General features: G+C 34.5%; 2 protein-coding genes across 5 annotated transcripts; one reads left to right on the forward strand and one right to left on the reverse strand.

Annotated features, from left to right (window-relative positions):
• Positions 1-374: 374 nt before the first annotated feature.
• LOC120190766 (helicase-like transcription factor CHR28) lies at positions 375-8,914 on the reverse strand. Of its 4 annotated transcripts, XM_039193811.1 has the most exons (12): positions 8,458-8,907; positions 7,899-7,968; positions 7,454-7,786; positions 6,157-7,337; positions 4,999-5,070; positions 4,477-4,554; positions 3,473-4,400; positions 3,169-3,299; positions 2,789-3,007; positions 1,496-2,092; positions 1,165-1,374; positions 375-785 (listed from the first exon to the last, which is right to left on the reverse strand). In XM_039193811.1, the coding sequence occupies exons 1-12, from the start codon at positions 8,605-8,607 to the stop codon at positions 681-683; spliced, it is 4,074 nt and encodes a 1,357-aa protein (XP_039049742.1). In that variant the 5' UTR covers positions 8,608-8,907; the 3' UTR covers positions 375-680. The 4 variants fall into 4 exon arrangements, with proteins under 4 accessions (XP_039049742.1, XP_039049745.1, XP_039049743.1 ...); XM_039193814.1 differs by lacking the exon at positions 375-785 and having other exon boundaries at positions 1,195-1,374; positions 1,972-2,092; positions 8,458-8,913; XM_039193812.1 differs by lacking the exons at positions 375-785; positions 1,165-1,374 and having other exon boundaries at positions 1,700-1,886; positions 1,972-2,092; positions 8,458-8,914.
• Positions 8,915-24,613: 15,699 nt separating this feature from the next.
• Positions 24,614-25,168, forward strand: LOC120190547. Its single transcript, XM_039193612.1, has one exon. The coding sequence runs from the start codon at positions 24,614-24,616 to the stop codon at positions 25,166-25,168; it is 555 nt and encodes a 184-aa protein (XP_039049543.1).
• Positions 25,169-25,931: the final 763 nt, after the last annotated feature.

Below are 25,931 nucleotides of genomic sequence, written 5' to 3' on the forward strand. Positions count from 1 at the left end.
AAAATTCTTGCTCAGTTTGCCAATTGTACCACATGTAGAAAAAATTATAATTGTAGTAAACAAGAGAAGTTCAAAATACAGAGGAAAGCCGAGATGGGTTACAGTTGAGGGTAACCGAGTACATGCCAATTATGGATGAAAAACAAGATCAAGAAATACGAATATCATTCTATTCATCCGCTCCGATAGGTGCCACAAAAGTTGATGAATATAAACTACAAAGGAAATAGTATTACGGTCAAAATATCCAATGAAGCTACAAACTTTCTATTTTGTAAAAAAGAAAAAAAGAAAAAAGATTGACCTAAAAGAATCACCCAAAAAGAAATTCTTAACTACAGGTATGAAAGATTAAAACCATGAATCGCAAAGGAAAAAATGAACTTTACTTTTTTGACCGAGTATATCGTGAGGATTCTTTCAGGGCTATTCAGAGTGTCGGAAGAGTTTTAACTCTTCCAGGTCAGGTCCAAAAGAAGCTATAAAATGGTAATTGGGTTAGCGAAATGGAGTATGGTAGACTGGGAAGATGGGTCAGTAAATGGTTCAAAACGAAGAAGCTGGGGATCATTCAATCTTTCCATTCCCCACAAACACGGATTCGATGATATTGGGAGCAAATCTAACACTTCCTATTTAGGAAGGCAAATTACCACTGCTGTTTTAAAGGTAATAAGATGTCATGCCATGAACAAGTATTCCAAGTCTTCTACTGTGAGGCCAGTCTGACGAACACCAGTTTCATCTTCCCCAAATGCTGATGCAACCATCTCTCTCTTCTTATGCTGTTAATTTACAAACATAAAACATTAATTAAAAAAATAAAGAGAACCAAACATTTCTTTGCTTTTTCCAGGGGAATATAAACAAGCACAAATTAATATTCAACAGGCTTGGACCATATTCCGGCTAGGGCTTTGAAGAGAAAGCACCTGCCCATAGACCTGAGCTTATAAGACAAGTTTAAAACAGATATGAATTTAGTTTTGAATTATCAATTACAATAATTTTTAACACTGATTGTCAATTAGTCAGACCAGTTACAGTGCACGATGCATCAAGTTGTTCAGGGCAGCTACCAGCCATATAAATCAGTACATATGATCTTCACCTAGATAAAAGTTATTAACCATGAAAGACAATATAGATGGGAGGAAAGCTCACCTGAAGAGCTAAAATACGATCTTCAACTGTATCTTTCACAGTTAATCGTAAGACAGTTACAGGGCGAGTCTGTCCAATTCGATGTGCTCTATCAATTGCCTGGTCCTCAGTTGTAGGGTTCCACCAAAGATCCAGCAGAAGAACATGGCAAGCTGCAACCATGTTCAGCCCAAGGCTAGCAGCTTTCAAGGACATAATCATAACAGATACCTACAGACAAAGGAATTAATTTCACAAGTCAATAAGCAGAATCATAAACACCCTAAATCTCAAACTACCTCATGATAGCATAAAAAATAATAGAGGTCAAAGGAATAGATGGTATGAAAACCTCTGGTAGGGTGTTGAAATCTTTCACTGCTTTGTCTCTAGCAGCGACTGACATAGTTCCATCAAGTCTTCTATATTGGATGGAAGAACTTTTAAGACAGGCTTCAAATAAATCCAACATCCTTGTCCATTGGGAAAATACTATGGCTTTCTCTCCACATAACTTAGAGGAATCATTTAAACTTTCACCTGTAACCAGACTTGTTTCATCAGGAAAACCACTTGGTGAATCCCCAGAAGGCAGACTGGATGGACCTTCTGGACAGAAACTAGCCTTTAGTCCATCATCTCGAGGCTTAGCTACTTTCTTCAGGACATCAAGGGCAGCCTTAATTTTGGAAGAACCGTACAAACTATCCTCAGAACAAGGCCCAAATACCTCAACTTTAGAACTAGAAAAATCAAGGGAACTATCCTGACCAGGCTGCTCAGAGAGAGAACTGTTTAGAGTGGCATTTGAAAATATAGAAGATGCACTGAGTCGAGCTTTGCAATTTCTGGTGGGACACTGGTAGTCATCACCAGTAAGATGTTCAGAGATACATTGGTTGCAGAAAACATGACCACATACAGCAACAACAGCATCTTCTGATGGATCCTAGAGAACATAAAAGCACAAATGCTAAAACAGAAAATTAAGACTTAAAAATGTCAAGGATAATTAAAGGAATAAATAACCACAAAAAATAATTTTTCCAAATGATGCAACTGACCATAGCTGTTACAAACATACATATACAGATAAGGCTGTAATCGCGTTATGAAAGAGCATGCAAAATTTTCAGGAATATGCATGACCATATAGAGATCGAGGGAAATGAATCTAATGGGGGGAAATTGTCAAAGTCGTTCAGTATTAACCGTAACTATTATATACCCAATTACACTATCAGCAAAAATAACTACTAAGATAGGCTTGAGAAGGAAGATCAAGATTAGAACCCTTTTTCAGATGAATAAAGACACACATGGCTAGCATAAATTTTTTTTCCATTTATTCTGGGGTCATCCAAGAAATTTTCCTCATTAATGAGCCCTACAGCGCAAAAACTCCCTTCCTAACAGAACAATATGGTCCTTCTGCATATCCCAAGCTAAAGCATCTAGGCATGCACAAACAGGTGTTTTATCTAAGCACATTCAGTAACCATTATTTGATCATTCAAATCCATTAAAAAGCATATGAAGACAGAAGCCTACATAGGCAAGTGTAAATCATCAGAAGCAGTATAAAGAGATTCAATTTTTGAAGTGTATTGAAACCAACAAAAAAAAAGCTGAAACAACCACATACATTGCAGATGCCACACAACGACAAAGAAGACAAACAACTCAGAAGAAATGTCAACTTCTCCCGAGGAAGTTTCTTCGCAGTCTCGATTGACAATTTCCTTGAAGAGTTTGAGTCAAAACCCCTGACCAGAAGAGGATGATCACAGGCTTGGCGAAGGCGCAAAAGCATCAACAAAATATTCACATAATTTTGTTTGACAGTTCCTGCAGCTGCATACTCCTGAAAAATAATTCAAAATTAGCAGAGAAAAATAGAAGTTCCGTAAAAAAATAACATGAACACAAACTATTACTGGTTTAGTACCATTATGTGTATACTGTAAAGCTGCAAGAAATGTAAAAGATCTGCGGTGAATCTATTAAATTATGTTAAAACCATACTTTAAACTGAGCGCGTGAATCACTCTCCAATCTGGAGTAGAAATCACGTTCCTCCTTTGTGAATTCCACCTTTTTCAATTCTACCACTTTAGGTGGCAAGTTAATAATCGGCTTCCCATCAAGAAGAGTACCTGCACAAAGAAAAGAGAGGTGATCATAAGAGACTGCGCTTAGTTGCACGCAAATTACATCCTGAAAGAAATTCTACACCCAGTAATATATAAATAGGACTGGGAAGATTACAGAAGCACCAAATTTCGCTGAAATGCCAACTAAACCCAATTAAAAATTACACGTTTGGTACCTTTGGTGCGACGTAACATTATTGTCTGCAAGATAGCTTGCAATTTTGTATACCCTTTTGCTGGACTTTTAGAAATTGGGATCTTTATGGAAGAACAGAATGACTTGTAAACAGCATAAGGTTCATATCTCAGAAATCTAAAGTAGCTATAAAGGTCATCAATGGCATTTTGAATTGGAGTACCAGACAAGCACCATCTACGTTTAGCACGTAGGCCCCAACAGGCCCTAGCAACTTGAGTTCTATGGTTTTTTATGCTTTGGGCCTCATCCAGGACAATTCTAAACCATCCAACTTTAGCAAGAGGTCTAGAAACAGAATCAAGAAGCAATTCATCCACTCCCTTCTTATAATTCACTCCTTTTTTATTAGAACTAGATGGGGATTTTCTTTTCCTGCTTGGTGGAAAATCCATAGATGATGATGCATGGTCACTTTCCCACTTCCCTTTCTCATCATCTTCTCCATGAACAGGAGGCTGCTTTGGGACCTCCATGCTAACAATAGAATATGTAGTGAGGACAACATCATACGTTGCTAACTCAAAAGGATCCTTTGTTCTGTTGCTTCCATGGTATACTAGAACAGAGAGATGAGCTTTGCTCGTCACCTTATTATGCAACTCCTCTGCCCATTGTCGCAATACACTTGTGGGACATACAATGAGAGTTCCAGCAGCTGGCCTTCCCTTTGCTTGCGCTGATGGAAAAGATCTTTTCTTCGAAGCACCATTTGACATGACTTGACTGCTGTCAGATTCTTGCTTCATCCCTTCATCATCACCCACAACATCACCACCATCACCATCATCATCATCCAAATTTAACGTTTCCATCTCAACCTTTTTTATATCTTGAGAAGATGCTCTCGAAGATGGAGGCCTTTCATTAAGAATAAGTGCAATTGTTGATACAGTTTTTCCTAATCCCTGCAGTATAGACACATAAACATAATTCATTAATGGTGTAATTAATGTAAGACAACCTCAGAATGTGGCAACTGACCTGATCATCTGCAAGAATTCCTCCCATACAACATGAGTCAGCTTTCTCCTTCTGGGTCATCCATGACAAAGCGATTCTCTGGCCATGGAATAATATTAGAAAGGAATTGGAAAGAAACATTCCCGCTCAAAAATGAACATGCAAGAGAACCTTGGTACTCAATATGCAAACATAAATAAATGAAAAAGGAAAATGGACAAAGCAATTTTCAACTTCAAAATCATCGGTTACATCTCAATACATGGCTTATTAACTTAAATGAACTACAAAAGAATAACATAATCTCTTTGTATAAGTTTGATCTTGACTGCATCCACAGTTTAAAAGGAAATATCCAACTTTTCTTTAGAAAGAGCCGAAGACTCATAAATTGCATTGCACCATTCAAAGCAATCACCATATATAGCCAGTTCCACCTTAACTAAAATATCATTTCCCACTCTCTCAAATAAAACTTCATAGAACCTCAACATTCACAAACAGAAATACAACAAAAAGAGTACAACGTGAAAATTTTCAAACCTGATGCCGTAGAAGAGGTACTGTCAAAACGCCATCTGGTGGACTAGCTTCAGACTTCGGCTGAGAAAGACCCTGCAATGCATACACCGGTCATAATAACCAGGTCAATAAATAATCATAATCTTACATATAAGATTTATTCCAACAGCAATGTAGCACCAATTTCCTTCATAACAAGGGCAATATCAAAGGAGCGTATACATGCATCTTGCGAAACACTTTCACCTGGAAATAGTATACTCTAAAACCCATTATTACACAACCAAATCAACCTAGATAGTATTTCGCACGAATCTAAACTCTGAATTATTTTGCTGAAACCTTTCTGTTGCAACATATGACAATTTATACAGCAGAGTTTTTCCAAGTCAAAGCTCTTCAAGCCAAAGGCAATGCCATAGGGCTATTTGAAAGACCGGGAAACAGAGAGAGTTTAATTAAAGAAGCCAAACCTAGGAAAGTTTTCAAAATAACCTTTTTCAGACAAAATCCTCCATAAGAAAGTGCCAAAACAGTTCATTCAAAGCCTCATCACAATCTTCTTTTACCTAGCCTTAACTTTCCTGTGCTCTTCTTAAGTGTTATTTTGCCTTCAATCAAAGCACACCATATCGGAGAGAACATTACAATGTTTCCAACATTCAGAGTTGCATCAAAAAGATGGGTAAATCATTACAGGCACACTTATTTATCCACAAAACAAGGATTATAATTGACTTTTTTTGTGGTAAGAGACATTAAAATAAACTATCAACTTTTAGAAATAGAGTTCTTTTAAAGAGATTAGTGCACTATGAGGGACAAAATTTCATTCAACCACTCCCTAAAGTTATATATATTCATGACAAAATAAACATGGATTAAAAGGGAATGGAAGATTATTTCTTTCTAGCCACTTACACCAGAGGTGCACTCTAATGCAAAAAATCCCCTGGAATTCATCCAAATTCTATTAACCCAACAGACATGGGATGCTGAAATTTTTCCATGATATCAATTTTCAATTTAAATATGTTCTCTATCTATATAACTTAAAGGTTCTCAAGTTCAAACATCATTCTAAATTTTAAAGAAATCTAAGATGAATACGTGAGCAATAATTACAATCTATAAGTGCTAAAAGCAAAAAACAATGCAAACTCAAATAAATAGCACAACCTGCAATGCAACCCGAAAAATTTGCCGCTCATCATTTCCCTTGAACCTGATACCCCCCATTCCAGAGTAATGATGCGGATTACTAAATGCAGAATTTGGCAAACTAGGAGTCTTCTTTACAAGCACCATAGACTGATTTGAGCGGGCAGGCTGACTAATGTCTTCAAGAATACATATATCAGGGTCACCATCAACATGAGATCTGCAGTCTGAAGAATTGCTATGAATAGATTCAGGACTAACTTTTGAAAGATCGATACTCCTGGAAGGCATCAATGTGCTCTGTTTTTCATCCTCAGAACAACCAAAATGCACCATGGATGAAATAATTGGATGAGAGCTAGGAAAATATTGCTCCGAATATCCACCTCCAAGGGAAGTTTGACTACTAACAGTTAGATTTATATCTTGATGATAATGATGAACATCCCTGCCATTAACCACAAATAGCTGGTTTGACATAGAAGGTGAAACATCAGACAAGAACTGCTTAGAGTATTCATCAAGTGAATTGACCCTGTTAATAGACTTTCTCCATCCAGCAGACTGGCAGAAAATGTTGCCAGGTGTAACCAATTTATCATGTTCATTGTTTATGCAAACAGCAAAGCGATCAAATGGTTGCACTGATCCTTTGTCATCAGAATGTCCATCATTAGTAGTATATGACAACTTTTTAAATGCTGGTAAAATATGTCCATTCCCTTTTACTTCAAAATGATGTTTCTTTACATCTGATAAATCAGTCATTGAGAGTTGTGACACAGACCTATTATCCATCCTTCCCTGATCATGAAGAATCATCCTACTACTAGAACATGCACTCTCGGTTGGATATTCAATTGCTTCACCCTCCTTCCTTTCTTTAAACATAAAACTTGGGGAATTATACAAGTATTGCATTGGGGAATCAGTAAAACATCCATCATCTCCATTCATGCAATTAGGTAAAACTGAAGAAATATCACAAACACCACTAACAATATCAGACCCGTGACAGAAGGTAGACTCATTAGAAATGATATTATGTGAAGTTTTATTAGCGCCAACAGAGGAATACTCCATAGGGATAGCTACCTCATTTTCAGGAGCTTCTGGGGTTTCCAAGGTATTAGTTAGAATATCACCACATTGATCAAATACTAAGTTTATATTCTCAACAGCAGGGCCGAGCAAAGAATCTGCAATATTCAGTAATACTGAGTCAGCATTTCCACTAAATATTTTCAGCACATTCAAGCAAACCCTAACATACTGAGAATCATTGTTGAGGTTTATTAGGGAATACCTAACATACTTTTTTTGTCGAACTCAGCTGCAGTATCTTTGGATTCTGTACCATTTCTGTTATCCACAAGATCAAAATTTAAATTATCTCCACAATCTAACACGTGGTTGTCATCTATCTCCACAAAACTAGATGCTGTACTACAGCTAGGCATCTCAGGCAGAGACATGCCAACCCTCTCTGTATAGGGTGTCACTTGAGCAATTGAAAACCAGTCTTCAAAACTTGCGGAGGATGCCTGGACCATAGAACAATCATGGGCATGGGCTTCCAATTTCCCATGATAATCAAATAAACCATCTACAGACCCTGACCTAGCACCTGAAGTCTCGGAAGAATACCCTACAAGATCTCCAAAAGCAAACCCCAATGTAAGCGATTGCATCCAAAAAAAATTAAGAAAAAAATCATTATGAAATATATGTAAACAAATGTTTGCGGATGAAAATTTTACCACTCTGAAACTGGTTGGATTCAAAGGCTAAGCCCCCTTGAGTTCTAAATGGTGGGTCTTCTGGCTTGCTCTGCAATTTGGAAAAGATAAGTTGAAATACTAAGGAATGGAAAAGAAAACAATACTAACAAGGCAATACATATAAAATATATAAGAAAACGTTCACGAAAATCAGCTCAAACTAGCATAAGCTTAAGACTAAAAGAACGGCAAATCCAGTTGCAATTACAGTAACTTAAATGCCACTGTTTTAAACTTCAGGATCAAGAATTCACAAGACAACTTCCATGGTAAATAAAATGAATTCCATTCGATCTCAATCTAGCTATAAAAATCAACATCCTCATAAAGACGGCTAAAATTAAGCTGCCACCAACTCGTTGCTTATAACAAAAGATATGAAGGTAAGTCAATTTGCTAGGGTTCCGATACAGAATTACGCGATTTATGCAACAAACTCCGTGAAAACAATTGCACACTTGAGAGTAGAAGTCCACCAGAATCTCCACGTTTGAAACCCTAAAAATGCCACTGAAATTAACCACGACAAAACAACTACCTGCAAAGAACCAGAATTCTCTTCAAGGATGCGATTGATGTCATCGAGATCTATGCTTAGACCATCAAACTCGAAATCGGCTGAGGGATCCCCACTTGTCAAGTAATCGGGGCTATCATTATACCTATTCCCCTCCCCCATCATCAACATCAGACAAAAGGGAACAAAAAACTAAAAACCTCAAATTGCTCTGCGCAATCCTACCCAAAAGCCCCCGTAAAGCCCGGTCAATTCACCGGAAATAACAAAGTCATGGATCTGAATCGAATCACTCAAACGAAGAAAACAGACAGAAATTCATAAGAAAATCGGCGTCGCGGTTTCAAATCGAATACAATTTTCTTTTCTTTCTTTCTTTTGTGCTGTGGAAAACCAAAAAGAGAGAAACAAAAATGAGAAGAGAGTCGTGAAGAATGTGGTAACCCTTTGGCCTTTCGGTGTTAAAAACTTTAAATGGGGATTGGTTTTGTAAATTGACTTTTCGGCATATGAATTCCCATTTTTAATTAAGAAAAAATAATGATTTGTTAATGTTTTTAAAAATGTAGTCAGTCCCTTCGGTTGAATGAGCCGGGAGGGAAAATGAAGGACTTGCCGATTCTACTTTACGCCGTCTTGTAGTTTTCACATTCGTTTTTCTTGGGAGTATTTCGGATTGGCTTTTTTCTACTTTAATAGAATAGGACGGTGGCCGAGTTCAGTGAGTCGGTGCAAATAACACACGAGTTCAGTGAACTTTCTTCGATATTTAATAATTAATATATTCGAAAGTTATTTATTAATCATTTTTAGGAATAAAAATGAGTTTAAAGGCAAAATGTTTGCACGAATATTTTCACCCTCCCATTAATACAGGTAATCATTTGCGTTCTAAAGGGGTTAGAATTCTGAAGAGCATTTTTATTTTCTGATAATTTATCAAATTGGTTAAATGTTTATGTTTGTTTTAATATTATGTGTAAATTATAAATTTAATTATTATATTTTAGTTTGGTTATTTTCTATTTTAAAAATTTAATAGTGACTCAAATTATAACCATCAAATTAATATTATTAGTCCATGTACTATACGTAAATTGTAAATTTGATTTATGTTCTTCAGTTTGATCAATTATAATTATCAAATTTTAAAAATATAAAAATTAAAACTAATAAAATTAAAATATATAAATTAAATCTATAATTAACCTATAATTTATAATTACCTACTAAATTTGCAATATGAATGGGTTCGGAAGAAACACATGGAAAGGTGAAAGTTATGTTCTATTGTTGCTTAATGTGGAAGAATGCAAGTAATTGATGCAGATCGATTGCAAATTGTGTTTCACCGTAAGAAAAATGGAGTTCCATGCACGCGCCACCGAAAGTGAGTGACTTTCGAGGAAACTGAGGAGGAAACTTCCGGTGCTCATCCCCTCGGTTTCCTATTAAGTTGTCATAATAAATTTATTTTTTTATTAGAATAAATTTAAATTTAGCCAAAAAGCAACGAAATAGACAATGGTTGGTTTTGGTGGTGAAATTTCTTCGGTCGATGTCAGGGAATTTACCTAGCTTTGGATCACGTTCTCGGTGTAGTGTTCGGACAGAGTTGCTCCCAATGATAGACCAAACGCGTGTCCTCTTTTGGAAAAAGAAAAAGAGAAGAACCAAAAATGATAAGGGTAAATTTATATGGGATGGATATAATTATATTGTGTACAATTTATTTTAATTTTATAAAAATTTAAAATAATAATGAGTAAAAATTATGATTAATAATTGTAGAAGATATTCATTGAAAAATAATACTAAATTAATTTTAATTATCTAATTTAACTCATCTAACGATTTTAAATATATGTAAAATTTTAAAAATATTAGATGTGCAAATATATCTTAACACAATTTTTATTATATAAAAATTAAAAATACTCCTGATGATATTGTTATATACTTAAAAGAAGATTGAGTCTATCACACGATTAATACCTTAGTTAGGGCTATAAATGATACGAGATATATCGTAATCTACTTAAGATCGACTTGATCAACATTTGAATCGAATGATCTCGACTCAAATTGTTAATGAGACAAAACGAGTTACTTAATACTCGAAAAGCTAGTGAGCAACTCAAAAATAATATATTAATTTATAGATTTTTAAAATAAATTATTAATAATATTAACGTTTATATGTTATTGTTTTTTCTAAAAAATACAATTTAAGATTTCTATGTACTTAAGGTTCAAGTTCGAGATAGTTCGAGCTTCAATCAAGTTAAGTCTCAGAATGTTTCGAGTTCGAGTCGAGCTTCAATTTTTTATTTCAAGTCGAGCTTAAAGAGTTTAAGCTCGTGAATTTTCGGGTCGAACTTCAATTTTTTTTTCGAGTTCAAGTCAAGCTTGATAATTTTAAGCTCGTGAGATTTTGAGTCAAATTTAATTTAATAATAATCGAGCTCGACTAAGCTCGTTTGCAACCTCTCAGCTTTGATTTTTAGAATCGTGCTTAAAGTTGTAAATTAATTAATGCAATGGTACGCCCATTTAAAAAGTCCTATTGGTAAAATAATTGTTCTTATTTCTTAAAATTTTAGATTCGAACACTATAAATATTAGGGATATGATCACTCAATCTCAAGTAAATGAAAATCATCTTTAAACATATATGTTGAAGAATCTGGTAAGAAAACGAAAGAACATAATAATTTTAACGAGATTCGGCAATGTGCTTACGTCATCGGTGCCTAGATGGCGCTAGAAGTTTTATTCAATATCTCATATGTTTAGGTTACATCTCTATTTATAATAAAAAAAACTGATACATAATTATATAATTAACCATGTACCGTACCGCGGGGCTACGCCCCTGCACCCCCAACCCACATAATTGTAACCCCCTCTACAAGACTTTCTTTGTAAGGACAGTTGATGTTCGCTTTGCTCACTCCGCTCCATCTCCTATCCTCTTTACCGGTATATTTATGAGTCATACCTAACAAAACTCCACCTTGGCGAATATCTTGTCTCTTGAAAACTTCAATGTGGGTTGAGTTACCTTACTTCTTTAACAACTCGAAACATTCAACAAGTCCAAGCAGTGCTTGTACTTGTCTGTCGTAACTGGCTTGGTGAACATATCAGCAGCATTCTCATCAGTATGTATCTTCTGAAACAAAACCTCTCCAGATAGGCCTGTAAACGAACCGAACGCACAAGAATAGAGGATGTTCATGTTCGTTCATTTAATAAATAAACGAACACGAACATAAACGAACAAATTTTTTTTGTTCATGTTTGTTTATTAAGGAATATAACTTGTTCATGTTCGTTCATTTAATAAATATACGAACATAAACGAACATGAACATAAACGAACACGAACATAAATGAACACGAACATAAACGTTGGAGACCCTACCTTCCATTGTTCTTTCATGAAAAATAGTTGACAATGCAAATCAATCAAATCTACAGTGATAAATAGCGTAAGAGCTTATTAGTAGTGATGAAATGTTTGAAGATATCAAATATTTCGATCGATCTTTTAAAGATATTAAATGATTCACACGACTTTAATTTAACGCTATAACATTTATCTTAGTGGTCCATGATTACATATGAACAATCATTTTCCACTACGTTATTCTAATAAATTTGTTGGCTAAAAGTTTTGTGACATCAATGTCAGACTTTAGTGAGGTTTGTTAATAATGGTCCTTTCCGTTGGCAGAATAGAAAATTTAATAGCATGAAGATTTCGAACGGTACAAATTGGACTACAAGGTAATAACATAGATCCAGAGTCCCTTCGATGATACATATCGTAACTGATATTATTGCTAAACCACCATTCAAAATTTTAACGTACATAAAGTCTACTCCACAACTAAATGTCACACAAGAACTATGAAAACAAAAGTTCATTGTCAAAGTGTATTTTCTACTTATTAATGGGTTCTTCCTGGAAAACTCATTACTTCCACTATTACACTCTTTTTCAGAAATTGCATAGAAAACCTTTGTTTTGTTTTCTGGCAAATTCTATATATTTTTCTCTTTACTGATACTCATATACTTCTGATTATTACCTTTATCTTCCCATCTATTTATAGAAAGAAGTATGACGTTTTCTTGAGTTTTAGATGTGAAGATACCCGCAATAACTTTATATGTTAACTATTACGCCAAATAAAACAAAGAAAGAGATGAAAACAAACATGTAAAACTTCATATTGCACTATAATATAACTTGTTTTGAAGCTTTCAGCGATCGTCTCCACTCTCCAGTGAACACTAGGGTTTGGGGAAAAAAAGGGAAAATGAATATAGGTGAGAGGTGTCTCACGGGTTAACATATTGGATTAATCTCCAAATAAAATTGGGTTAATTATGGAGTTGGTCATCAGAATATCATATTAATTAATATTTTTAAGATACTTACAAATTGGTCACCAAAATTGATTTAAGAAGATTGGGTTAAACATAAATGAATGAACATAAACGAACATAACCGAACGTTCACGAACGTAATGAACGAACGAGACCTATGTTCATGTTCGTTCATTTAAGTAAACGAACAAAACATCTTGTTCATGTTCGTTCATTTAATAAATAAACGAACTTCCCGCCGCACGGTTCATGAACGGTTCGCTGAACGTTCAGTTCATTTACAAGCCTATCTCCAGATGCAACCAACTCTATGATCTTGTGGAACCTTACATCAATATGTTTAGTTCTAGCACGATACACCTGATTCTTAGCCAAGTGAATATCACTTTGATTGTCACAAAGCAACTGAACTCCACCTTGCTGAACACCCAACTTTTTATCTAAACCAGTAAGCCATAAAGCTTCTTTTGCAGATTCAGCTGTTGCTATGTATTTAGCTTCAGTTGTAGATAGTGCCACAACAGATTGAATAGTAGACTTCCAACAAATAGGCCCTCCACCTAGAGTAAACACATACCTTGTCGTAGATCTTCTATTATCCAAGTCGCATGCATAGTCTGAATCCACATATCCTACAACCAAAGGATTATCACGCTGACTACCAAAAACAATTTCATGTCCTACAGTACCCTTTAAGTACCGAAAGATCCACTTGATTGTTTTCCAATGTTGCTTACCAGGTTTAGACATGTACTTACAAACTTGACTAACATCATGAGCTAAATCAGGACGAGTACATACCATTGCATACATCAAGTAGCCAATAGCATTAGAATACAGAACCTTTGCCATATCTTCAGTTTCCTTATTTTTCTTAGGCACTGTTCTGATGAGAGTTTAAAGTGATTCTCCAATGGAGTGCTTACTGGTTTTGCGCTGATCATCGCAAACCTTTCTAGCATTTTCTCAACATAACCCTATTGAGATAACCACAGTTTCCTTGAGTCTCTGTCCCTGCAAATTTTCATTCCAAGAATTTTCTTTACAGCACCTAAATCTTTCATATCAAATATCTGACTCAATAAAGTTTTCAAACCGATAACATCATCCATGTTCTTTGCAACAATTAACATATCATCAACATACAATAACAGAAAAATAAAAGAACCATCATCAAGGCTCTTAACATAGACACAACAATCATACACACATCGGTTGTAACCAATCTTGTTCAAATAGGAGTCAAACCGTTTATACCACTATCTCGGAGACTGTTTCAACCCGTATAAAGATTTCTTCAATCTGCAAACTAAATGCTCGTTTCCAAGTTGAGTGAAACCTTCAGGCTGCCACATGTATATCTGCTCCTCTAAATCACTATGAAAAAAATAGTTTTAATATCCATCTGCTCTAAATGCAAATCCCAACTAGCCACCAATACAAGTATTGCTCAAATTGAAGTGTGTCTGACCACATGATAAAAAAATTCATCATAATCAACTCCTTTCTGCTGTGAAAAACCCTTTGCTACCAAACGAGCCTTGAACTTCTCCCCCTCTTTTTCTGTTACTGTTGTTTCTTCTTATACACCCATTTGCAACCAATCGGATTCTTACCTTCAGGAAGGCGAACCAACTCCCATGTACGATTGTGATTCAAATACTCCATCTCCTCAACCATGGCAGCCATCCACTTGTCGTTTTCCTGACTAGTAACGACATCATGAAAAGTAATCGGATCATCACTGCTAACAATAAGTGCAAAAGAGACCAAGTCTTCAAAACCCAATATGTTCGGGGGCTTTATATTCGTCCGTCTCACCCTGTCTCTGGCGAAACTATAATCATGCAAATCATCCGTAACGGAACCACCAGAAGTCGGTTGAGAAGTTTATGGTTTCTCAACTAGAAACTGCTTGAAATCCACCACTGTCGTGTCTTTATTCTACTGCAACATGGACTGTTCATCAAAAACAACATCTTTATTGATCACAATTTTCTTCACAACTGGATCCCAGAACTTGAATCCTTTGACACCTTTCTTGTAACCCAGAAAAATGCACTCCTTTGATTTTGCATCAAGTTTTGATCTCTCATCAGCAAGTACATGCACATAAGCAGGACAACCAAAAATTCGTAATTGATCAAAACTAACATCATGACTAGTTCATACCTCTTATGCAACTTTCGCAGTCAATGATGCCCTTGGTGATCTGTTGATAAGATAACACGTCATATTAACAACCTCAGCCCAGAAGTGTTTGGGAAGTCCCGCATTCAACCGCAAACATCTGACTCTTTCATTCAACGACATGTTCATCCGTTCCACAACACCATTTTGTTGTGGTGTCTTGCGCACTGTAATATGTCTCTTAATCCCATGCTCCTTACAGAAGTGTAGAAACTGTGAATCTGTGTACTATGTACCATTGTCAGACTGCAAACACTTGATTTTTCGTCCTGTTTGGTTTTCTACCTCAGCTTTCCACAGCTTGAACTTCTCAAAAATATCAGACTTCTGTTTCACTTCGTTCACTCCGCTCCATCTCCTGTCCTCTCTACCGGTATATTTATGAGTCATACCTAATAATATATTATATGATACATACCTTATATTAATAATAAAAAAAAGTTAAGATTCTGATTCCGACGACCAAAAAACACAAAAACAGGCAAACGAGCTGCATGAATCTTTGCGTGTTCTGATCCGACCATCATTTCCTACGATTAAATGTATTAAAATATTAAAAGGAATAAGCAAGGAAGCAGCCAAACTAAATCGTCAGAATGGAGAAAAATATCATAACAAACTCTCTGCTCAGTGCTCACTGTACCTTTGCCTTCCATTTCCTAACAGTTTAAAAGCAACCACGCATGGGAGCCACGTCATCCTCCGAGGAACATTTGTCATCTTGAGAAGGCATGTTGAAAACGTTGCGTTCTTTTCTCATGGTAATCTAAACAATCTACTTTTGTTTTATATTGGTTTAGATTTTGATTTGGGAACAGATCAGTAGCTTTTATTGACCCGACCAATTTACTTGCTTTATTTTTAATAAAAGATTACAAAATAAAGGAATTTATCTAACGATTTTAATGATTAAAAATAGTGTTCTTTCTAAAAATTATGAATTTAAATAATTGTACTTATATGATATATTTATGACAAATAATTAAAAATGAATATAAATATATATTACTTTATAATTATTTTAAATTATTTTAAAAAATAAAATAAAGAATGAGCAAGTGCATCTATTCTTAATGCCAACCCAAATTGCTTATAACTAATTACCCTTCTGACTTTTGGGCCCAATACAGTTGTCGCAACGCACTTCCCTTGTTTGTTTGTTTAAAAGGAATACTAACTATATTTTTAAATTGTTAGAAAAAATACATTTTTATAGTTATTACACTATGAATAAAAAAACTGAAAATACCCTTTAAAAAAATATTTTTTTAAAAAATTACTAAAATGCCTTGAGTATAATGATGAAATGTTTTAATTTTATGAATGAACTATAAAATTTAATTTTTAAACAAAAATATTATTAAATGAAATAATTATGAATTTAAATATATATCGAATATGAAAAATAACAAAAATTATTACGATAACTATATTGCAAAAGGAAGTTGGGGATTATTTTCTTCAACTCAGTTATTTTTTCGCACACATTAGCTGGTTTAATAAGCTTCAAAATTCTTTAGCTGTCTCAAAAAGATTGCCAACCTCTTTTAGGAAGAAACTAAATTGAAGGATTGAGCACTGGTTGAACAGACTACGCTGGTAGATTACTATTAATCAAATCTGTTATTTAGAGTGTGTTTGGTTCACGGAATGTAAGATTACCAGTGAGAATAAAAGATTACCGGGGAATAAGATTACTGAGAATGTTGTATTTTGTGTTTGGTTGGTTTAGCATGAATGTAAGATTACCGTGTTTGGTTAAAGGAATAAAAGATTATTAGAATATATATTTGACCAAATTGTCCTTATTATATATTTGTTTTTTAACAAGTTGGAAAATATTTATATATTTTATTTAAAAAATTTAAATTCATAAAATTTATATAAATATTTTTACAAATTTGAAAATATAAAAAGGTTTAATGAAAGGGTAAAATTTTATTTTAAAACCTAAACTTCATATAAAATTTTAATTATAGATTTTTTTTTGTAAATCTAAAATAGTTTAAGGATAAATTTGTAATTTAACCTTCGTAGAATTTTTATTATTCAATGACAGAATAAAGATATTTTTTAAAGAAAATTTTAAGGGCATTTTAGTCCAAAACGTCGATAATCCAACAATACCTAAGGAAATAGAGGTAATGACATTCCCGGTAATATACCCCAAAAAATCTACTATTGGTAATATAATATTACCAGAAATAACATTCCCTGCCAAACCTAACTGGGGAATGTGAATTCCATTCCCATGGAAATCTCACATTCCCCCAACCAAATACACCCTTATAGTGTTAGCAATTACTCGTGTAGTCAGCTCGTGCTTCCTAGAGTTGTGGTGACAAAACAAAACAAATTTGTATTCGTTTTTTTAACCCGTAATATATATGTTAGGAATATTTTAAAAAAAATACTAACAACCAGTTGGTTTAGTGAGATGAGACACTAGGTCCCTTAAGCAAGGTCAGGGGTTTGAATTCTGGTGTTTGCGAATGGAACAAACTGGGTTGGGAGTGTCACCCTTGCCTCTGCAGTACCCGATCTGGATTAGTCGGTCAATATATCGGATATCAGTGATTAATTCAAAAAAAATATTAAAAGAAATAATATAGGATAAATATAAAAGAAATTGTATATAGAAGAAATTCTAGTTCATTTTCGGTGATTAATTTAAAAAATATTTTTTAAAAATAACATAGGATAAATATAAAAAGATTTGTATATTTCTAAAATAATCATTTTATAAGTTATTACATATCCTATATTGAGAGAGAAAATAAAAATAGTTTTTAAATATATTTAATTCATAAATTTAATTATAGTGTAATCTTCAATTGTCAAAATTATAATAAATCTTAATTGATTATCAATTAAAAATTAAATGTCAGTTTAGAAACCATTCTAACAATGGAAAAGTGATTTTTCTCCCCCATAAAAATGTTAAACACTCAATATTTAATTTAAAATTATGGTTGAAAAAGTGATTTTTAATTTAACCTCATAAGCTCAAATTTATAGTTTTTGTTGTGGAAAGTCACTTTTGTATGAAATCATATATTTTTATCCTCAAATATCATATTTTCAATTTAACTTAATATAAAATTAAGTGTCTAAACTACACTCAAAGTTAATTTTAGGTGTCTAAATTTTTTTTTTGTTAAAAATAGATGTCTAATATTTTTAACCTTACATTTTTAGGTGTCTATCGTTAAAATAGATGTTAACAACACATGTCATTTTTACAATTTTAAAAAAAATTATTTTTATAAAATAAAATAAAATAATATTTATATATTTAAAATAAACCATAAATTTATCTAAAATCATAAAACAAACCTCAATACCCTTAGGTGACGTTTGGTTCGATGGAATCCCTTGGAATTGGTGGGAATTAGAATCCAATTCTACCACTTTTTCATGTTTGGTTCAAGTTTTTCAAGGGAATTGGAATCCCTAATGGAATTCAATTCCATCAAATGAGGGAAAGTGAATTTCATCCAAAAATTGATAGAATTCAATTCCCTTGTTGGAGGGAATTGAAATTTGACCATACTACCCTCATCAATCCTTTGGTAACTTATTAATATATTGAATAAAAATATTTTTTTATTATTTCGGGTTGGGTCGGATTTCTAATTCATATATTCGGATTGGGTGAAACTTTATTTTGGTCGGGTTGGATCGGGTTTTTAAGTGTTATATTCGGGTCGGGTCGGGTTCGGGTTTAGGGTGAAAAAAACCGGACCGACCCGAAAATATATATAATTCAGGTCGGGTCGGATTAAGTCACTGTTTTTATTAAATAAAAATAATTTTTTATTATTTCGGGTCGGGTCGGATTGAATTTCTAATTCATATATTCGGGTCGGGTCGGATGAAACTTTATTTTGTTCGAGTCGGGTCGGGTTTTTTAAGTGTGATATTCGGGTCGGGTTTTTTTAAGTATGATATTCGGGTCGGGTTCGGGTTTATGGTGAAAAAACCGAACCGACCCGAAAATATATATAATTCGGGTCGGGTCGGATTAAGTTATTGTTTTTATTAAATAAAAATAATTTTTTATTATTTCGGGTCGGGTCTGGTCGGATTTCTAATTCATATATTCGGGTCGGTCTGATGAAACTTTATTTTGTTCGGGTCGGGTCGGTTTTTAAGTGTGATATTCGGGTTTGGTTTTTTTAAGTGTGATATTCTGGTCAGGTCGGGTCGGGTTCGGGTTTAGGGTGAAAAAAACCGGACCGACCCGAAAAAAATATATAATTTTACCTTATATATTTAGGAATAATTACAATAATACCCCTCTATATATAATTTTTTCAATTAATTCAATGTTTTTATTGAATAAATTTTTTTATTATTATTTTGAGTCTTGTCGGGTCGAGTTTCTAATTCATATAGTGAATAAAAATAGTTTTTGGTATATTTTTTGGTAACTAATTAACATACTCCGATTGGAATGTATCGAAATATTGCTCTATCTTTTGATAACTTATTAACATATTTTGATTGCGATGATTTTAACTTATAATGTTTATTAGCATGATTTTTATAATTTATTAAAATGAATAATCAATCAATAAAATGAAATTTTAATATTTTTTAATTTTTTTAATATATTACTACATGTAAGTTGTAAAATAAAGCAAAAAAAATAAGGACAATTCTGTCATTTTATATTACTGAAATCAAATTCATCTGACATGTCTGCGAACCAAACAAAATATGAAATTGAATTTCAATTCGTACAGATTCTAATTCCTTCACAGATTTCAATTCTCTCGTAAACATTCAAACGAACCAAAACCCACCTTAATTTCAAACTCTCACTACATGCTCTCATCGATTATCACCGTCACCGTCCGCCGGTGGAACCCATTACCGGTCACTGCTAATTTCCCTTTCCGTCCTTTCACTTTCCCTTGCAATTTGACGTTGTATTCTTTCGTAGCTAACTCCTCAAAGTTCAACTTCTTCACCATGGATACAAGCCTTGCCAGCTTTGCCTTCATCGTTCATTTTTCTTCAAAATTGGAGAAAATCACACCCCCTTGTTTTTCATCTTCAATGCAAGAAATTTTTAGTGTTTTAGAGTTGTGGGATTTAATTATTTGGAGTGACGACAAGAGTGATGGGCAGTCAATGTGAGATCGACGATAAGTGGATGGTCATTCGGTGACGGAGACTATGGTTGAAGATGGACGGCCGCTAGAAATGGGGTTTAAAATTAAGGGTTTTAATAAATTTGGGTAATTTTTTAAATAATAATATTTTAAAGTTTTTTAAATAAAATTTTAAATATATATAAATGTTACACGTCACTTAAAGTTTTTTTAACGGCTATTACGGTGTAGACGCCTAAAAGTGTAACTTTAAAATGTTAGACAAATATTTTTAACGAAAAGACCTAAAGTTAATTTTAAGTATAATTTAGACACTTATTTTTATGCTAAACTTTTCAATTTACAACATAATATGTAAAATAACATTTTATCTTTTTTAAAACTACTTTTTAATAATAATCTCAAATAATTAAATTTTAAATTACACTTTTCAAAAATATTTTCTACAATATTTTTAAAATTATTTTTCAAAAGCAATACTAAACTAGTAACTAGTAAGTAAATTTGTGAGCCAACTGAACTAAAGTGAACTGATACGAAATTTGTAAGCCCTGGGCTTAAAGATATCCACTGTTGGCACGTTTGTTTCTGCTTATGAGACAGCTGTTCATAGGTTAAATGGTGTTGTGTTTTAGCAGGTGAATTGCAAGACTAATATGAGATGGAGTTTGAGAAAATTGTTTACACTTGGACCCGAGGCTAATCAAGTCTTTGGCACACTACTTGATTTTAGTAATGTATCCACAAATCCGATTTGGGATGAGCTGAGGATCAAGAGAAGTAAGGCGTCCCTAGCATAACTGATCCGCTACTCTCTCCATACTCCCAAGCATACAATCGATTCATGGCTGCTGGTTATTCTAGTAAGATTTGCAACCAGAGATAAGCTGATACAAATCCGGGTTTCTGTTGATGGTTGCTGCAAATTGTGTGGCACTGAACTGGAAACTAGAAACCATTTGTCCTTTGCATGTCAATTCTCCAACTCAATTTGAGAGTCTATTCGTTAATTGTGTGGTGTCAACATAAATTTCATGGAATATAATTCATAGTTAATCAAAAACAAAAGAAGATATAAAAAGATACTTTCTGTAGCATCGTCCAGATATAGTTTACCAATCTATTGGCTTGCTATTAGCCATCCTCAAATTCTCCAATCAAATTTTGTTTTCCTTTCAACTGTAATTGGCTTGATTACAGACCCAAAGCTTCCAAGCTTGCTAAAGATGCTGATATGGGCGCAGAATCAACAGTTTAAAGCAAGAATTGGGGCTAAAATCTCTAATGTTATTGTTATGTTCACTGCAATTTCTCTCCATTCTAGTAAATATGAACCATCATGTACCACGGAAATCTGCCATAGGAAGCGCAAAATTACAAGAAAACGAAAATGAACCAAAATACAAATTATTGAAAATGAAAAGCGTTTCCAAACTACTTATCTAATAATGTCTGTCCACCAAAAATCATAGCTAGACCACCTTAGAACTCCTGGATTTGTCTACGATTTGACCCGAAGAACATAAACCCATATAATATCATTCTCGTACTCGGAACAATCCTGAAATGGAGCAAATTAATTGCATTTTCTCCGACACCCGAGTGGCAAACCATCGTCGAAATTGAGAGCATAGCTTGAAGGATCATACTGGAACTTGAACTGCCTTTTGCTTCTACTCTTCACAGCTTTCCTCATTGCAGCTTTCGCTCTCCAAAGCAGACTTTTGCATTGCTTCTTACCAAAACTATTCACCCATTCCAACCTCCCCATGAAATCCATATAACCTCCCCCCTTTTTTTTGTGTCTCTTATTAGAAGCAAAACTCAATGACCCTTCATACAAATGCAGAGAAAGATCAAGGAAGGAGGGTTTATATACAGGGATGGAAATAAATACAGATTACACAATAGAGTGTAATCTTTTTTTCGTTTTTCAAAGAAGCTGCGCAGCTACACTTTCAGCCTTCCCTATGGTTGTAGTATCACTATCAGATATGAGAGACTCGTCTTTTTTTATTCAGCTACTTCCTTAGTTATCAGTCCCTATTGTAAAAATCATTTTTTTATAAAATATCTGTCAAGTTTTATTGAGGTCAAAACTAACAGTAGATTTTTCTGTTTACAGAATTTTGTATTACCATATTTGTGATCTCTTCAAACCCGATTTATGAGTGGTTGAGTTTTATGTGTTTGTTTTTTCAAAAACGGGAACTTGTATCATTTTATGTTGAAATTTAAAATTCAAAACATTGATCAGTCAAAATTTAGAATCTTGGCCTGGGACTAGGTGGCTGTTTTGCATGATCTTTCCCCACAAGCACCTCGCTTGTTGTCTTCATCTTGAAAGCCGTTTTGCTTTTATTTATTCTAAGAAAAATTCCCTTTTGTCTCATTTAACAACTCCACTCCTCAATTCAATGCTTTATCCTGTTTGATTCCACTGTATACATGTTGCGGAAATTGCTGGTCCCGTGTCAGAGATGATAAGTCATTTTAATCCAACAAGGAAATCTTTACCCAAGTTTTGGCACCAATCCCCTCTACAAACAAGCCATTCCATTTCTGGTTCGGTTTTCAAGTGTCAGGTCTCGTTCACATGGATTGATCTTCAAGTTCGGTCCATGTTGGTTGTCAACTGGGAATTTGTGCTTCGTTAAACCCTTTTCTTTTTGGATCAATGGATGGCTTTAGGCTTGCCCCAAGATAGCATCCAACACTAGCAACTAGCTGGATTTAAGAAGGTGCAAACCCAAACCATATTCATTCCCATCATTCCCATCGGCAATCTCTCTCAAGTGTAGCTGGATTTCCTTGTAATTTGTGCCTCATTTCCTTTCTTGATGATCTATTCATGTGCAGCTGCAGGCTATCTCTGCAACAATCTTGTCTTAGCAATTTAGGTCTGCTGCTATGCTACATCTTATATATCATTATATTGCATACACATAAAAATAATCAAGTTCGATGGAACGACATTGACAAAACTGGAAATGGCAGCTTGATTTGTCAAGAGTCGCATGCCATGTTTTTTGTCTGTTATCTTGAACAAGAAGAAGATAAAAACAAAGGCAAATGTTGCCATTTCTGAAATCCACATGGGAATAAAAAGCAGAAAAAGATTATCCTGGTTGTGTGATAAGGGATATAAAAAGAAACTACTTTAATCACTTTATTGGCATGAAGTAAAGGACATTCCTTGATAAGCTAACCTACTTCCTAGAACAGAGTTTATGCTGCCTTAATGAGGAGCAAAAGTGTGGCATTCCAGACGTTGTATCATAGCAGCGGTATCTTATATAGATTTGCTCCTCGCACTTTTTGTCTCACCAGTAAGTACGGATACCAAAGCATATGCTTGTAAGAGTGAGTAGTCGCTCGGATTTTTTTAACAACAATGTATTATTATTGGTCGAATAAAATCAGTGTAAGGGGCCAATCACCTAACCACTTCTTCTAAGACTTGGCCGCCTAGAAAAGCTTTGTCGTACAATGGTCCCAACACGTGATTTATGATCACCGGAAACAAAGCTATTACACTAATAACTTGTATTCATGTCTATACAAAGTCAAAGAAAACTATGAAAATCTTTCAGCAAACAAGAAAACTATGCAACAGACAACCTAAGCCAAAAGCATTAAAATCATTCTAATGGTTGATGAAAGGAAAAACACCAACAATAAAAATACTAGATTTCATTTCCCCGTGCTTGGATCCTACGCATCCTCCACTCTCTATTCTTAGTCGATGGCTGCATACTTACCATTTTTCTTGTGTTACCCGCCATAGTGTTTTCCTTAAATCTTGCACTAATCTCTACATTAAACCTTACCGGTTGACATTGTAACAAACCATAGGAACCCCGGTTAGGCTTTATCACCTTTCCCTACTAATCAGATGGGTTCGTTCCCTTCCTCTCCATGGCCAACACCACCACCACCATCACCTAAATTCGACCATTCTTGTTATCGAGTTATCATGCCTTTTTGTTCTAAAAGAGGGCGTATTAACTTTTCTAATTGTATACAAAGTTACAATCCGTCTAATCACACATGGAGTCATATGATCTTAATTCCAAGCCTACTTGAAAATCATGTCTTGAAGGGTTCCGCTATGATATCTCTTGGAGAGTCTATTTACATTATCGGTGGGAGGTTATCTCAAAATTCAAGTGGATTTGATGAGTTTATTGATGCTAGTGGCCAAGTGTCACCTTTAGTACTTCGTTACAATGTTCGGGGTGACCTATGGTCTAAATGTGTAACAATAGGCGTACCGCGGTACGATTTTGCTTGTTGTGTCTGACAATAAAATTTATGTGGCAGGAGGGAAGTCCAATTTGGACAATGTTTGAGGGATTTCATTGGCTGAGGTGTACGATCCTTCCCTTGACAAATGGAATCCATTGCCTAGCATGAACAGCTTAAGAAACAAATGTGTTGGGCTGACATGGCAAGGTAAAATCTATGTGATGGGCGGTTTCGCCCAAATAGGTGATTCTGATATAAACCAGCTGACATTTGCTCCACAGCATAGCTCCGTCAAGGTGTTCGACACGCGTGCAGGGACATGGGACCTCTCAGAGCGAATTTGGAAACTGAATGTTCCACCTAATCAAATCGTTGAAGTGGATGGCAAGTTGTTTAGCTCCGGGCATTGTTTCAAGCCATGGAAAGGTCACATTGATGTGTATGATGGGATGCAGAATATGTGGGACGAAGTGGATGGATCTCGTTTCCAAACTCTTAATTCACCGGTCTCCACATTAGGTGACAATAACAATGAAAATTGGCCGCTAATGAAACGGCTTTACTTAACAATGGCACCAATAGGAAACCATTTATACTTCCTGACAGGGTATCGGATGGCTGGTGAATCGCCACGAACAGTTTCGATGGTCTACACATTTGATACATCGGTAACTACTGATGCATGGAAGAGCTTAGAGCCAACAGCGGAAGACGGCAGAAAGAGCTATGCAGTCGTTGTTGTGTCGTTCAGCTCTCGTAAGCAGTCTTTGCCTTAGCCATCAAAACCATCTTACTGGGCCATCCACCTTTAGATTACTAAGGTTTACCATGTTGTCTAAGGTTTGCAAAGGCATGGTGAATTAGTATCGTGTAAAAATAACATATTTACTTCTCATAAAAGAGCATATTTACGAGCACGTTTTGAAACAAGAAACAATGCTGCTTTCTAATTGGGTCCATATCATCGAATGGACAATAATTTCCAGTGTGACATCCTTCTTTTCCTTGCAAATCACTTCGCTTAATAATAACCGAAATAAGTCTAAGATCTTCAATATATAGTAATGCACAAAAAAGGCTTGTAATAAGGGATAATAATTTGGTAAAGAGTTAATCTTTTCTCTTTTTTTTTTCTTTTTATGCCGTAATTTTTATTTTTCATCTTTATGACTGACGGTAGTATCGATTTTAGTGTTAATCGTTAATCATCGGTATTCATTTTTTTTATTTTATAATATATTTATTTTTCTTATTTTTTTAAATTTTAATAATTATTCCTTTATGATACGATTTCTTCTGTTTTTATGACACGTTTTTCTCTGTCTTTTGGCACGTTTTCGATCATTTGGATGTTGTTTTCCTTTATCTTTTTCCTCAATGTTAGATTTGATACCGTTAGGACTAATCAAGATGGCGTTTTTGTTATCATGTTGGTCTTCCCTGATTTAGACCCTCAAATTGGATTTAGATATGTGATTTACGTTCGTGGATATTTTCTCATGTCACTCCTTTTTATTTGCGATTTATCGGTAATCTTTA

This window comes from Hibiscus syriacus, unplaced genomic scaffold (genome assembly GCF_006381635.1).
Source record: "Hibiscus syriacus cultivar Baekdansim isolate YM2019G1 unplaced genomic scaffold, ASM638163v2 tig00116962_pilon, whole genome shotgun sequence".
Taxonomy (NCBI): domain Eukaryota; kingdom Viridiplantae; phylum Streptophyta; class Magnoliopsida; order Malvales; family Malvaceae; genus Hibiscus; species Hibiscus syriacus.